General features: G+C 59.3%; 10 protein-coding genes across 10 annotated transcripts; 5 read left to right on the forward strand and 5 right to left on the reverse strand.

Moving 5' to 3' along the window:
* Positions 1-34: 34 nt before the first annotated feature.
* OT_ostta05g03280 (CBS domain) lies at positions 35-820 on the forward strand (the record flags this gene model as incomplete). The annotated part of the gene is made up of 1 exon (XM_003079388.1): positions 35-820. The coding sequence occupies one exon, from the start codon at positions 35-37 to the stop codon at positions 818-820; it is 786 nt and encodes a 261-aa protein (XP_003079436.1).
* A 180-nt stretch (positions 821-1000) lies between these two features.
* OT_ostta05g03290 (HCaRG) lies at positions 1001-1573 on the forward strand (the record flags this gene model as incomplete). Its single annotated transcript, XM_003079389.1, has 1 exon — positions 1001-1573. One exon carries the CDS (start codon positions 1001-1003, stop codon positions 1571-1573), a length of 573 nt encoding a protein of 190 aa, XP_003079437.1.
* Positions 1574-1606: 33 nt separating this feature from the next.
* Positions 1607-3922, reverse strand: OT_ostta05g03300 (Cofactor of BRCA1; the record flags this gene model as incomplete). The annotated part of the gene is made up of 1 exon (XM_003079390.1): positions 1607-3922. The coding sequence occupies one exon, from the start codon at positions 3920-3922 to the stop codon at positions 1607-1609; it is 2316 nt and encodes a 771-aa protein (XP_003079438.1).
* Positions 3923-4056: 134 nt separating this feature from the next.
* On the forward strand, positions 4057-5655 carry OT_ostta05g03310 (unnamed product; the record flags this gene model as incomplete). The annotated part of the gene is made up of 1 exon (XM_022984307.1): positions 4057-5655. One exon carries the CDS (start codon positions 4057-4059, stop codon positions 5653-5655), a length of 1599 nt encoding a protein of 532 aa, XP_022839051.1.
* Positions 5656-5675: 20 nt separating this feature from the next.
* Positions 5676-7515, reverse strand: OT_ostta05g03320 (G-protein beta WD-40 repeat; the record flags this gene model as incomplete). The annotated part of the gene is made up of 2 exons (XM_022984308.1): positions 5676-7131; positions 7346-7515. The coding sequence occupies 2 exons, from the start codon at positions 7513-7515 to the stop codon at positions 5676-5678; spliced, it is 1626 nt and encodes a 541-aa protein (XP_022839052.1).
* Positions 7516-7840: 325 nt separating this feature from the next.
* On the forward strand, positions 7841-9400 carry OT_ostta05g03330 (Telomeric single stranded DNA binding POT1/Cdc13; the record flags this gene model as incomplete). Its single annotated transcript, XM_003079393.1, has 1 exon — positions 7841-9400. The coding sequence occupies one exon, from the start codon at positions 7841-7843 to the stop codon at positions 9398-9400; it is 1560 nt and encodes a 519-aa protein (XP_003079441.1).
* Positions 9401-9502: 102 nt separating this feature from the next.
* On the reverse strand, positions 9503-10441 carry OT_ostta05g03340 (Mitochondrial glycoprotein; the record flags this gene model as incomplete). Its single annotated transcript, XM_003079394.2, has 1 exon — positions 9503-10441. The coding sequence occupies one exon, from the start codon at positions 10439-10441 to the stop codon at positions 9503-9505; it is 939 nt and encodes a 312-aa protein (XP_003079442.2).
* Positions 10442-10585: 144 nt separating this feature from the next.
* Positions 10586-11422, forward strand: OT_ostta05g03350 (Rossmann-like alpha/beta/alpha sandwich fold; the record flags this gene model as incomplete). Its single annotated transcript, XM_003079395.2, has 1 exon — positions 10586-11422. The coding sequence occupies one exon, from the start codon at positions 10586-10588 to the stop codon at positions 11420-11422; it is 837 nt and encodes a 278-aa protein (XP_003079443.2).
* A 48-nt stretch (positions 11423-11470) lies between these two features.
* OT_ostta05g03360 (Protein of unknown function DUF1421) lies at positions 11471-12466 on the reverse strand (the record flags this gene model as incomplete). Its single annotated transcript, XM_022984309.1, has 1 exon — positions 11471-12466. One exon carries the CDS (start codon positions 12464-12466, stop codon positions 11471-11473), a length of 996 nt encoding a protein of 331 aa, XP_022839053.1.
* Positions 12467-12572: 106 nt separating this feature from the next.
* Positions 12573-14123, reverse strand: OT_ostta05g03370 (Major facilitator superfamily domain, general substrate transporter; the record flags this gene model as incomplete). Its single annotated transcript, XM_003079396.2, has 1 exon — positions 12573-14123. One exon carries the CDS (start codon positions 14121-14123, stop codon positions 12573-12575), a length of 1551 nt encoding a protein of 516 aa, XP_003079444.2.
* Between the last annotated feature and the right edge of the window lie 60 nt (positions 14124-14183).

A 14183-nucleotide genomic window follows, 5' to 3' on the forward strand; every position in this document is an offset into this window, starting at 1 on the left:
ACAAGAAACATCTTCTCACTGTTCGACGCGCGCGATGTTCACGGCGAGCGTGAAGAGCTCGGACATTGTCCCGAAGAGCTCGACGAATCACTCACGACACGCACGAGTTGCTCGCGGCGCGCGTGCGTCGGCGCAACACCGTCCCACGGGCGGTGAGAGCTCCATGGACCGGCTCGTGCTGAGTGACCCAGACCCATTCTCGGCGAAGGCGCAAGACTACATGAGCCAACCGGTGGCCTTCTTACGACCGGAGATGGAGTTGAAGGACCCAGTCGTGAAGAAATTTTTGAAGCGATACACCGGAGTCCCCGTGTGCGACGCGTCTCGACACGTAATCGGTATCGTCTCGCATAAGGACCTCGCCTTGGCGACGGTGGCAAACGACAGAAAGCTCAACGGAAGCAAAGTGAAGCATGTGATGAAATCTCCCGTGCACTGCGTCACCGGGCATACAAGCATAGCGGCATGTTGGGCCGAGATGTTGAAGTGGAAGATCTGGCGTCTTCCCGTGGTGACCGCGGACAAGAAACAACTCGTCGGTATCGTTTCTCGTAGCGACGTCTTGACGCCGCTCATGAACACCGCCGAGGACGCACGAACGCTCGGAGAAATGTTGGAACGCGAAGAACATCTCTCGCAGTTGGAAAAGATGGAAGTGGAGTTTGATGAAGACTCCGCGATGACGGCTGAATTTTTCACTGACGCCGCAGACGCCGCTTTGGATGACGATTTCTCGGACGACCAAGACGACCAAGACAATGACGTTTATCCCGAGGATGACCAATTCTGGTACCCGACCACGATGACTCGCACACGGTGATGACGTTATCATTACTTTACCCTCGTTCGTCGATTCTTTACAGTTTGACGTCAACATTCACTTCATCGCCATCGTTCTCAACTGCTTTCGTCGCGTTCACTCGAAATATCCCGCCACGAAATATCCCGCCAAGGCCTCGTACGTCGCTTCACACACCGACGCTGCCGACGCTCCCGCGGCATGCGCGACGCCATCGACGCATTAGAACCTCTCGTTGCGAAGAATATCGACGCCCTGTCAGAGCTCTTTCTCGCTCCCGCAGTCGTGGCGCTGCCAAATCGTTTCGAACACCAAATTCGTGATTGCGAACGAATCCAGTCCGAGCTCGGTGTCACCACGTCGAAGTGCGCATCATACGCAGCACACTCGCGGACGATATTCATGTGTGCCGCATCGCTCGGCGCGAACGGAGAAGGGTTGGCGCGAGCGATGGTAGAGGAGGGATCGAGTGCGCAATTGGCGAGCGCGTGCGGGAAGGCATGGACTGCGGGCGAGGCGGCGGCGACGAGAGCGATTCGGATGACGCCGTTTGGGACGCCGAAGATTTTGAGTGACGTGCAGTGGGAGCTTCGCGTACCGATGACGGGGAGCGAGAGAGAGTTACTGGCGAGCTTGGACGTGGAACTCAGCGAACAGACGCCAAGCGGGAAACCGAGGCAGGACAGGTTCGCCTGCGAATTCGATCACGCTGAGCTGGTGCATTTCTTCACGAACGTGGAGAAGATTCAGACGCAATTAGACGCGCTTATTTAATCTCTTCTACAATTTCTACTGACGTTAGTATTGTCAGCGAGGCGACATGAGCGGCGAGTCTCTTATCACGCTCGGCGACTTCACGTCACGAGAGAGACCAAACTCGAGCAACGATCCGCCATCTTCACCATCATCGTCGAAATACGTCTCCCCGTCTATGGTGCCTGTGTTTCCAACATCCTTGCCGTCTCGCTTATTGCGCTTGTTGATGTAATCAAACAAGACGGGCGCGTTGCCTTCGTTCAGTTTCCCTTTGGCTGCGAAGAGCTGATACGCGGCTCGGATGCCGTCCACGTTCGCCGTAAACGGTTGTAGCGTGCTCGTATCTCTTGGCGGTTGTGTCAACTCCACTTCTGCGAAATTATGCGAGCTACCGTACGTTGTCTTCGCCTTCTCGTCGATGGGATCGTACTCGTACACGATCTTCTTGGCACGTTTCCTGCGCCTTTTACGACTCGCCTTCGAGTTCTTCAACGTCGTCTCAAGCGCGTGCGCCAGGGATTCTGCGCTCAAGTCGTCCGATGCTTGCAAAAGCAAGCGCAAAACTTCGCTGTGCGCTTCTAAACTCGTCGACGCGGCGCGAATTAGAAGACCGTCCACTGCGTGCTTCCAAATTGCGTCCTTGGTGGTGATTTCTTTGCTAGAGAACAGTTTCGCGATGCTTTCCGCAAGAGTAGTCGCGAACGCTCCCTCGTAAGCGATCGTCTCATCCGTGAGTACCTCCACTGCGAGTTCCAACACTTCCGTGGCTGTGCGGATGTTCTTTCTCTGCAAGCAAATCAATGCATACGTCAACATGATCTTGCGCACACAGGGAGACCAAATCATCAACGCCTTAAACTTCTCTCTCATCTCAGCGTTCATGTCGTTTGTCGGCCCTTCTTCGCTCTCTATCCCGTCGTCGCTCTCGCGCAACATCACGCTGAGCATCAAATCGCTGAGCAGTGGAAAAAACTTGACGCAAATTTCTTTCGGCGTCGCTGGAATGTAGTTCACCTTCTCCATCAGGCACGCTTGCGAGGTGAGTGCGAGACAGATGAATTTCGTCAAGTCGTCCAGTCTGCGTTCTTTTGCCGGCACTCGCTCGGCCTCGATGACGCCTTCGAGCGTGCGAACCGTCTCATGCAAAAGAAGGTGCAACACGGGCGGATCTGCTAAAATCATGCCCATGTCTCCGGGTACTTGCTCAAATTTTTCGTCCTTCTCGTGCGCATCGTGAACGCGACTGATGCTACCACCATCGTCGCTTTCATTTCCATCTTTTTTCGGCGCCACGCCGAGGCCGACCAAACGAAAGCGGGTCGGCCCCTGCGGCTTCGGCGGCTTGCGCCCGCCCATCTTATTCGCTTTTTCTACCGCTGTTTCCAGAATCGTTCCCATCTCCTTCAGACGACGACCGTCCAAGTACCGGTCCCGAATGCACGTATCCATGAGCCACGCTAGGCGATGGCACTTGTCCATCGAGCACATCTCCATTTCACCCGCGTCGTGGAAAGCCATGAGCAGTTGCGATCGAAGCGAGCACGCCGCGTCGTCCCCACTATTCGCAAAATGTGCTCGACACAAGCGAACGATCTCAATGTACAACCGTGGTGTCTTACCGATGATTCGCATCAGCCTCTGTACGCTCTCGCTCTCCTTGCGAATCTTTTGCCTATTCATCGTCCCGCTCACGTCCCCTTTCTTCTTCGCTCCCTCCTCTCTTGGCGACCAATCCTCGTCCGCCCGCAGCGGCGTGAGCTCGATATTCTGATTTATCATCGCCTCTATCGTAGCCGTCTCCTCGCCGTACGCCATCATCGACGGCGATGCGTGTCGTCTCAACAACTGCCAATCCAACGCCCAACACTGTCGCTGCACCTCAACCGGAAGCTGTCGAAAGATCACCAAGTCCCGACTCACCTGCTTCAGGTACGAGCTCGGCACCGGGGACATGTGCGCAAAAACTGCGAGGGGAACCGCTTTCAGCTCCTCGATCCCGATGTACGGGAACGACGCGTCCAGCAAGCTCAACAACGTCCCTTGAGGAAGCGTCTCGACTCGGCGAATCAACTCCTTCGTCGCTCTCTCCAGCATCTCTCGATACGCCTCGCCCCTTCTGATTCCTAACGCGCTCAATAAACCAAGCACGGGTTCGGCATCGCGATCGCTCAGCGCCCCGAGCGCGCGCACGCGCTCCATCGACGCCTGCACGTCGGTCGCTCTCGATAAAGTCGCGGCGATGAAATCCCCACCCTCGCCGCCGATCAAGTACCGCGGCGCGCCCTCTCGATCGACCACCGCAGGCGCGGGTCGGACGTCCTCCGTGTCCGGCGTCGCCGGTCGCGGGTCGTTCGGGAGCGACGCCATGACGCGCGGGGGTGTGACGAGCACGTGGATTGTATTTGCACTCGATGTATCTTTTGGAACTCGAGCAGGTTCGCGTCACCGCGCGACGCGTCGACGCGTTGAAGGCGCACACGCGCGCCCCGAGACGAATATAAATGTCCGACGCCGCGGTCGCGCGCGGGCGAGCGCGTTTAGACGCGTTCAGGGCGTTGAGAAAGCACGCGCGAGGTACGAATGTGAAATCCGAGCGCACAGATTCGACGGACGTTTCATCGGTTGGCGCATCGCTCGAGGTGACGGAGGACCGAGCGGTGCGCGCTGAGGCCCTGGTCAACGACATTAAACCGTCTGATGTGATCGTGAGCGTCCTAGCGGACGTTTCAACGACGGAGACGGCGGACGCGACGACAGCGGAGGAGACGAGCAGGACGGCGGAGGCGGCAACGGAACGCGAGCGCGCGGAACGATCGGAGAAGAAGACGAACGCGCACTCGGCACTCGCGAATATGAACGATGAATCGACGCGGATCAGCGAGCGGGTGACTTCGATGACGGCGGAGACGGAGGCGAAGACAGAGCGGCGGAGCGAAGGCTTACTTGGCGCGACGACATCCACAGACAGGGCGCGGGAGCAGTACGAGCGAGTGATGCGAGCGATCAATGGGAATGGGGAGATAGATGCGAGTCTGTTCGAGCCCGTGTCCGCGAGCTCGTTGAAATCGGAAGAAGAGGAGGATGAGGAGATGAATGTGGAAGCTGAACCGTTGGCGACGTACCCGGATTTAGATGCCATCATCGCGCAAGTACAGCGTAACGATGTGATCGGTGGCGCGCCCGCGCGCGCGGTTCGAGACGATCAGAGTGAGATCGCGATGTTACAGGAGGTCATCGATGACATGACATCAGAAAAGCTCGGGCTCTTGCGAGGCTTGCAAAGATCGCAAGCCATGGTTGACGACTTGGTGGGGGAAAACGAAGCGCTCATGCAACGTTTCAACGAGACAAAGTCGCAGTTGTCCGCCTTGCAGGGTGAATACGATCGTCTTTGGATGCAGCGCCAAAGTGAGCGCGCAAACATGCCTGGGGATGTCGACGCGTTGCAGATGGGCGGACCTGATGCGAACGAACGCGTGCAAGCTCTCGCGGCGGAGGTCGTCAATTTGGAAGAGCGCCTGCAGGAGTTCGACGAAGTGAAATCGGAAAATGAGGCGTTAAAACTCGAAGTGAGACGATGCAACGCTCGTACATCTGAAGTCGAGCTTGTTCTCGAAGCGACGCAAGAGCAAAGTCGTCTTTTCAAGGAACGTTTTCAAGGCTCAGAGTTCATGAAGACGATCGAGTTGCTCGAAGGAGACGACGCTGCGTTCCTGTGCGCGTGGTTGAAACGAAAGGACACCGACGTACTGAAAGAGGCACGAGCAACCGCGATATCGAAGACGATCGATCGTGAGAGATCTGACGCTCTAAGAGAAGCCGAGCAAACGTCCGGTGAAGTGGACGAAGAGCAGATTGAGTTGTTGTCTTCCATAGACACGTTGCTCGAGCAGTTGCAGGTCGAGAAAACGAATTCGAGGAGGCAACTCACGAGCGCGAACGAGTCGATCGAGCAGCTCAAGGTGCGTAACGAACTGCTCGAGTCGCAATTGGCGAAAGTACTGAATCAACTCGCGGGAACGCAAGAGGACTTGAGCGATGAAGACGATGCCAAGCCGCGACGACGCGGATTGTTTTCAATGTTTGCTCGTCGACGATAGAAATCGATATTTACAGCTAGCTACTTAGCGCTGAGATTTTCGAATACGTGTACTTTGCCAGTGTATCCAGTGGAGACGATGATTCGCCCGAGCGCGCCCGTCAATTGCTCCAGAGGGAACGCCCTGCTGTTGCGCACTTCATCTGGCACAAATTTCGCTACTGTGACGTGCTGCTCCTCCGTGCGAAACTTTTCGTAAGCGCGCTGCTTCTGCGTCGGACCCGCGCAACAACCTTGCACACCCATCATATTTGCACGCCAAATGAACACATCTGGCTGTTCGCTCCCGCTGATCAAAAATTCTCCGTCTGAAGAAAAAGTTGCTTGAATTTGTGCGTTCTGGTTGTGATGACCTTTAAACTTGCACAACACGCGTGGTGGAACGGCCTCTGAGTCGAACAACCGAAGTCTACTGTCATTCGAGGTGACGAGCAAGCGCTCTTCTTCGCCAAAAAGCTTGACGTCGAGACCGGTGATCTTTCTGCCCACTCCCTTCGAAGAACGAGCGTTCTTAATTTGAATTTGATGAGAATATTCAAACTTGAAACCTTCCGTGCCGTAGGAGTGGCACGAACCTTTGTGTGTGCCGACGAAAGCGCGTGTTCCGTCGGGGGTGAACGTGCAAGACGTCACCATTTCACCTATATCAACCCAATCAACAACTTTCAAATCAGGAATGTTCCACAATCGGATTTTCCCATCGAGTGAACCGGACATAAAATACTTGTCGTCCACGGGATTAAACGAGATTGATGTCACGAAGTCTTGGTGCGTGAAGATTCTTAAGCACTCTTCCATCGTCGTGTACCACAATCGCACGGTTTTGTCCATCGAACTCGATAAGAGCCAATCCGTGTGTGACCAACAGAGGTCTAATATATCCCCGCGGTGTCCCTTGTACAAGCGCACGGGAGCGTCGTCAAACAAGTTGTCGCCGCGCTTCTTGCTGTCTAGCGACGTCTTCCACACGCGAACTATCCTATCCTGCCCCGCCGTTGCGAGAAATTTCCCATCTTTGCTGAATTCGAGTGTCCAAATTGCCCCCTCATGCGCGTTGAGCGTTTGGATGACGCGAAGGTCCTTGAACTCTTTCTGCCCGCCTTTCGCGTGCACATGCACGTGAGGTTTCCCATTCGGCAACCCCACCTCATTTACGAACCGATCCACGCTCAACGGCGTCCCCGTGGTTGCGTCTTTCACGATCTTACGCGTGGCGTGATGCGCCGTGAGCAGCGCGCTCGCCTCAGCCTTATGCATGACGAACTCCTTCCCCGTATCCACGTCTCTTATTCTCAGCGTCCCCGCCTGATCCATTCTATTCTTCTTACACCCCTTCAACGGAGTCTTCCGCTGGTCACCCAACGCCGACTCAACGTCGGAGCCTTCGTTCCACTGTTCGCTCCCGCGCTCGAGCGCCTCCAAACCGGTCGGCGACGTCAACGGCGAGTGGAATCCCCCACCCGCGCTCTCGTTCGTCCTGCGTCGTCAAAGATCGCGCGCATCATCGTCAGTTTCACCGTTTCCAACACGCACCCGCGCGCGACGTCCTCGCGTCCCTCGTCCGTCGTTCCGCCCTCGCCCGCGCGCGCGCCCCAATTCAATTCCCCTTCCTCCGTCCCTCGCCCTCCACGCCCGACGCCGCCGTCTCACGTCTCGCGCGCGCGCGCGACGATCACGGCGCGATCACACACCCGCTCGGCGACGGGTGGTCGCTCCCACCGTGCCCGTGTTCGCTCGCGCTCGAGCGCGTCTCGAACGCGAAATCCGCGCTCATGTACCGACTCGACGTGCGATGACGCGTGTGCGCCTCCTTCACCGCGATCGACGCCTCGCCGCGCGACGCGGACGCGGACGCGGACATCGTCGTCGTCGTCGTCGTCGTCGCGCACCGACGCGGTGTGCCGACGACGACGTGCCGACGGTGTGCCGACGTCCGCGGGCGAATGCTTGGGTCATGACTCAACGTCTCGGGGACTCCACGCGCGCGCGCGAGACGTCGACGCGACGCGCGCGCGCGAGGCGAGCGCGCGCGAGGACGCGCGCGAGGACGGTCTCGCTCGGGGGGGGGGGGCGTCGCGCGCGCGGGCGACGCGGGTGCAAACGCGCGCGATTCATCCACGGGTGGTGGTTTGAATTCGCTTTAACACATCGGCGGTGACGCGCGACGACGCGAGCGAGCGGTGGCGATGCCGGACGCGGCGATGCGGTATAAGACGTGCGAGGAGACGTGGCGAGAGCGATGCGAAGTGACGGCGGAGCAAAAGCAGTACGTGAACGTGTACGGGGTGGTGCGAGACGCCACGGCGGTGTCGAAGACGCGCGGGAGCGATTCGAAGATGACGCTCAAGGTGTACGATGAGACGACGCCGACGGAGGCGATGAAGTTCGGTGGAAGGGATGCAGATGATATTCCGAGTGAGTTGACGATTGTGTTTTTTGATCAGAATCCGTTCGAGCTTCCGAGACCGGCGGACGGGGACGTGATTCGGATACATCGCTTGCAGGCGCAACTGTGGGAAGGACGGCCGCAGTTCGTCGCGAAGACGGGGTCGATGTTGCAGTACGGACACTCAAAGACGTCGTGGTGTTTGTTCAGAGGGGACGATGACAGCGAGGAGCCGTACTCGCAGAGCAGCGTGAAGGCGTCGAACCCGGATGTGAAGCGGGTGCAAGCTTTGAGAGCGTACGCGAGAAAGGCAAAGACAATGCCGTTCATGAACGAGTTCGGTAACGCGGCAGGCGGCGATACTAAGATGCGAAGGATCTGCGATATCAAAGAGAAGGAATTCTTTGATATTTACTGCCTGATATTGGACGCGCACTTCGTTGAGGGCACGGAGGGTTGTTACGTCATGTATGTCTGGGACGGCACGGACGCGCCTCCTCTGCCTTCAAGCATGACAACGTCGCTCTCGTCGACTCGAGAGGATATCCCGATCGACGAGCGAGACTTCCAAGTTCAGAGTGAGTTGGACAAGAGAAAGTTCTATCCTCATGGATTCAATCTAGGCGGTCAAGACATCGTCCCGGAGGGAGAAATGAACACAGCGCTGCCTCTCATCGGGACGGCCTTGCCTGTGTTCATGCACTCCGATAAGCTCGAAGTCGACGAGATTCCCGCCCCGGGAGAGTGGGTGAAAATTCGAAACTTGAATACGCAGATCGTGCGCGGTCAGCTTCAGGGATTCGTGCGACGAGAGACGAGCTTTATTCGTAACAAGACGCCGTTGCAGCCACTTTTGGATGCGTACACTCTGCGCAAGGGAGAAAATGTAGTCACGAGTTGGGGTATGCCCGGACACTCGACGACACTCACGGTGACGAAGCATCCTAATATGCGTTACAGCACGATTCGCGAAATGTTGATGATGAAGCCGCCCATGCGCCACAAGTTGCGCGTGATAGTTAGAGGAGTTAGCCCGAACCTCGTGGACATGTGTCAACCTGGGAAAGGGGGCACGTACGAGTTTGGCGTGCGCTTTCGCATTATCGATGGAACAGACAGCGTGGATGTGAACCTGTGCGGCGAAGAGGCTAAGCAGTTCTTCCACAACGTCGTTCCCATGAATCTCAAGAAGCCGTCAGCGACTCGCGAGCGGCTGAACAACATGCTGTCCACGCTACTCAAGCACGACTCCATCGAAGATTCAGCGGCTTGGATAGATTTGTGCGTCATGCAGTACATCGTGCGTGACGGCAAGACCGCTAGACGCGCGTTTCAGGTCTTCGGTACGTCGATGATCTGATGAGTCTGTAATACCAACCACACCACGTAAAATCACAGTGCCAGTCAAAAGTTGAAAGAGTTTCTTGGACTCAAAGTTACAAGACACGTGGTTTCTATTTTATCATGGCGACAAAGGTTCCTTGTCAGCCTTATTTGTTGGCTTTGTTTTGACGAACGTCGCCACCTTTTCGAGCCAGTTTGTGTACTCACGCTGTTCCTTGTCGAGGTGCGCTTCGACGATGTAGTTTGCGAGATCAGAGTTGATTCCTCTCTCCTCCAGGTACTCGTAAAACTTGTCTTGTACGGTCTCTTCTAGATCCTCAAAGTTAGGACCTGAATACGGGGTGCCCATGAGCGGTGTCTCGTCGTCGTACTCCTCGAAAATCACGCTCTTGATCTCCACGAATTCGCCGTCGGTAACACAGTCGAATTCGAGGTGTTTACTCTCGTCGCTCAACTTGCTCACGACGACGTTAAAATCGATGGAAATCTTGTCCTCGTCATTCTCATCGTCCTCGTCGTCGTACTCCTCCGAGTCCTCCGAATCAAAGGAGTCGTCATCCGTTGAGTCGTACGAATCGTCTTCGTCCTCGTTCTCGTCGTACGGTTCCTCCTGCGCAACGAACGTCACGTGCACCTCCTCGTCCTCCCCGTACGTCCTCGACAGCGACACCTCAGCGTCACCATCCGTCTCATTCACCGTGAACGGCGTCGGTGGTCCTCGCCTCGCGACATCGCTCGGTTCGTACGCCTCGTTTTCATGTTTCATCTCCCGCAAGAGCGCCTCGCTCAGCGACGACGCCCTATCGCACCCCCCCGCGCTCGTTCGGATCCCTCGTCGTCCCGCGTCGCCCCACCGTCCCGAGCGCACCCCCGCGCCCGTCGTCGTCCACGCCAAACCCCGCGCGCGCACCGGACGCGCCACCGTCGCCGTGGACGACGCGTTTCCCCACGATTGTCCGATCGCGCCCCACGCCCGTGGTCCATCGCGCCCCGTCGACGCGCGACGCGACGCCTGGCGCGCGACCGAGGCGAAGACGTCGGTAAAAAAAGCGCGCATCGCACGCGATGGGGCGATCGCGCGCGCGCGCGTCGCGACGACGTGTGACGCGCGTATTGTGGCTCGCGCGCAACGGTTCGGACGACGCGACGAGCGAGGTGGCACTTCGCGCGGCGCGTTCGAGGGCGCGCGCGGACGGAAGCGATGTCGGCGTCGACGTCGACGTCGGTGATCCCGCGCGCGATGACGGTGATTCGCGGTGTCGTCGGAGGCAGAGGGCGCGGAATCGGGATCGAGCGGCGGCGATGGGGTGACGGGGACTGGACGACGAGACGACGAGGAAGGGCGTCGCGCGCGCGCGATGGTGGGTGGGAGAATGATTCCGAGATCGTGGATGCGATCGTGGTCGTCGCGGGAGGGATCGAGGCGGACGGGACGTTGCCGCCGTGGGTGACGCCGAGGTTGGATCGCGCGCGGGAGCGGTTCGAGGCGACGGGCGGACGGGTGAAGATTTTAGTGTCGGGATCGATGACCCCGCATAAACCGCCGCCGATGGGACCCGGGGGATTTAACGTGCATGAGTCGACGTCCATGGCGTCGTATCTCATGGAGCGAGGGGTGCCGGCGACGGCGGTGCTCAAGGACACGGCTTCGATGGATACCATCGGGAACGCGTACTACTCGCTCTGTTTGCACGCGATTCCGCTCGGATGGAAGCGCGTGGAAGTGGTGACGAGTGCGTTTCATATGGCGCGCACTAGGGCGGCGTTCGAGTGGGTGTGGGGGCTGACACCGCACGGTGAGGTGGACATGCGCTTCGTGAGCACGGAGGACGCCGGGATCTCTGAAACGACGCTGCGCGCGCGCGCCGAACGCGAAGCTGAGTCCGCGGCCGCGCTCAGAGCGAACGCAGCGAAGATCACCACGTTGGCCGATTTTAACGAATGGTTATTCACCACGCACAAGTGTTACGCCGCGGCGCGTCAGCACGAAATCGGCGTCTTTGATGAAGTCAGCTCAGAGGCGATGAAGTCGTATTGATTACATGATACAGTGTAATTGCACAGTAAGTAGGAAAAAGACTCGCGCTCACGCGTGCGCTCGCATCAGTCTATCGAGCACACTATTCACTTCAATCTTTTGTCCCGACGAAGCCATCTCCGAGACCGCGTTCATGACTTGCTGACGGGTGAATCCCATGTTTGCGAAGTCGCCAATCATTTGCTCCAGAGGCACCGCGCCAGACGTCACCGGCGGCGGTGCCATTGAACGCGGAGATTCAGGCGGCGGAGCGCGCGGTGGCTCGGGTGGCGGAGCGTACATTGGGTACGGCGACGATGGATACGCCGTCGGCGGTACCATCTGCTCGTACGACGGCGGCGGAGGCGGACCGTGTTGATGCGGCGGAGGACCGTGATGGTGCGGCGGAGGCGGGCCGTGATGGTGCGGCGGAGGACCACGGTGATCCAGTGGCGGTGGACCGTGATGATGATGTGGAGGTGGACCGCCGTGGTCCGGCGGCGGACCGTGTTGGTGATGCGGTGGCGAACCGCGATGATGTCTCGGCGGCGGCGAACCGCGACGTCTCGGCGGCGGCGGACCGCGATGATGTCTCGGCGGCGAGCGACGTCGACGACGCGGCGGCGACCCTCGACGTCGAGGTACATCCGCGTACCCATCCTCCTCCCGCACGTCTTCGCTCGCCTCTTCCGCCTCATCTCCGCTCGAGTCACTCGAATCTTCGTCATCGTATTCCTCGTCGCGTCGCATCGCCGCCACGCGCGCGCTCAGCGTCTCCACCCGTCCCGTCAATCGTTCCAACACCTCCCCCACGCGCGCGAACCCATCTCTCGAGACGCGTTCGAGCGCTTCGACGCGTGAGATCAACTTCTCCATCGCCTCATCTCGCACGGCGTCCGCGTCGGCGTCGGCGTGACGGATCGAGCGCGATTCGTTCGTCATCGTCCCGGTCGTCGTCGTCGCGGTCGTCTTCTCGTCCGTCACCGCGCGCGCGCGTCGTCGCGCGTCGGACGCGATCGGGCTCAGAAGGTCGAACGGGTCGATGTCTTCGCGCGCGCTCGGCATCGTCGAGCGATGCGGGGTTTGACGACGCGCGCGTCGAGATCTGTGGTCGTGTTGCTGCGAGCTAGGAATTGCGTGCGAAAAGGCTACTACGGTACCGCGGCGCGGTCTACGTGTCGATGTCGGTGCAGTCGATGAAACGCTCGCCTCGCTTAGCGGCGGCAGATACGCGACTGGCCTCGTCCAGGAGACGCTCGCGCTCGGCGGTGCGCGGAGACTCGAGCGCGCTCGCGAGCGCGGCGGAGACGCAGCTCAGAACGGCGGCGATGCGCAGGGCGAAGGAGTAATCGCCAAACAAGTCGTAAAAGTAGCCGGCGACATAGGGAGCGGTGAGACCGGAGAGACCCCAGGCGGTGAAGATTCTCCCGTAGGTTCGGGCGAAATCGCCGTCGCCAGCAACTCTTCGAACCTCGACGGGGATGGTGCTCGCGAACATGCCGTACACGAGCGCGGCGGCGCTCAGGGCGAGCTCACCGGCAATCACGGAAGCCGAGTCCGTGGCGGCCCAAATGAGCGGTCCGACGGCTAAGAGTGGAGTGAACACCAACACCCGTTTCGGGGGAACTCGATCGCACAGCCATCCGCCCAAGATGCGACCGATGGATGTCATCACGGAGACAATCGAGACGCCGCCGATAACGAGCATCTCCGCCGACAGACCGCGCGTCGAAAGGAGAGTGGCGCCGTGAGACATCACCATGAGACCCGAAAACAGTCCCGTCGCCATGCACATCCAGAGCAGGCGAACCAACGGCCTGAGCTTGATGTCTCGTTCCATCTGTTCCAACGTCACATTCTCCTTGTCTCGCATCTTCGCCAAGGGCATCGTGAGCTTGCTCGCTTTGAAGAAAAACACGATGGGAATCGACGACAAGGCGATGATGTTCCCGAGCAACGACAGTGCGTACTGCGCCCCACCGGTAAACACCGCCTCTTTCACCACGGGCGCGAACACGAACGCCCCGAACGCGCGCGCAGAGGTCACCAGACCCGTCGCCAACCCGGCGCTCAGAGGCGCGTACGGCGACATTTGCACCGAAAGCCCGTACCCTAGCCCAGAGGCGAACCCGAACATCACCCCATACCCTAAAAACAACGGCCACGTCGCCCCCAACGGCACCGCGCTCGAGGCCACCCACAAGCCGCACGCCGCGAGCGCCGCCGCGAGCGCCGCGACGCGACTCGGCGCAAACTTCGCGTACACCCACGGTCCCGCGAACGACATCGCGCTCACCGTCCCGATCGTCCCGATCGAAAACACGCTCGACAACACCGCCCGTCCCGTTCCCAGCGACAGTTCGAGCGGGACGAGATAAATCGACCAACAAAACAACGTCCCGAGCAACAGATTCAACGCGAGCGCCCCCGCGTACCCGAGCGTTCGTCGTTTCCGCGTCGACGGGTCCCCGATCGCCGTCTCCGCCCCCTCATCCTCGGTCTCGAATCCATCCCACGACGCGTTGCGCACCGATCGCGCGCGAACGTCCGTCGTCGTCGTCCCCGTTTTCGCCGTCGGCCCTCGTCCTCGCGCCGCCGTAAAACACCACCGCGACGTCGACGATGACGTCGACGCCGCGACGGCGCCCGCGCGCGCGCGTCGCGACGACGCCCGCGACGACACGCGCGCGGGCGTCGCGCCCGGGCGACGGGCGAGCGCCATGCGCGCGCGCCGAAGCGTCGTCACGCGCGCGCGCGGTGGGCGGGACTTTGGCGTGTGTTT

The sequence above is a fragment of the Ostreococcus tauri genome (assembly GCF_000214015.3).
Source record: "Ostreococcus tauri WGS project CAID00000000 data, contig chromosome 05, whole genome shotgun sequence".
NCBI lineage: Eukaryota > Viridiplantae > Chlorophyta > Mamiellophyceae > Mamiellales > Bathycoccaceae > Ostreococcus > Ostreococcus tauri.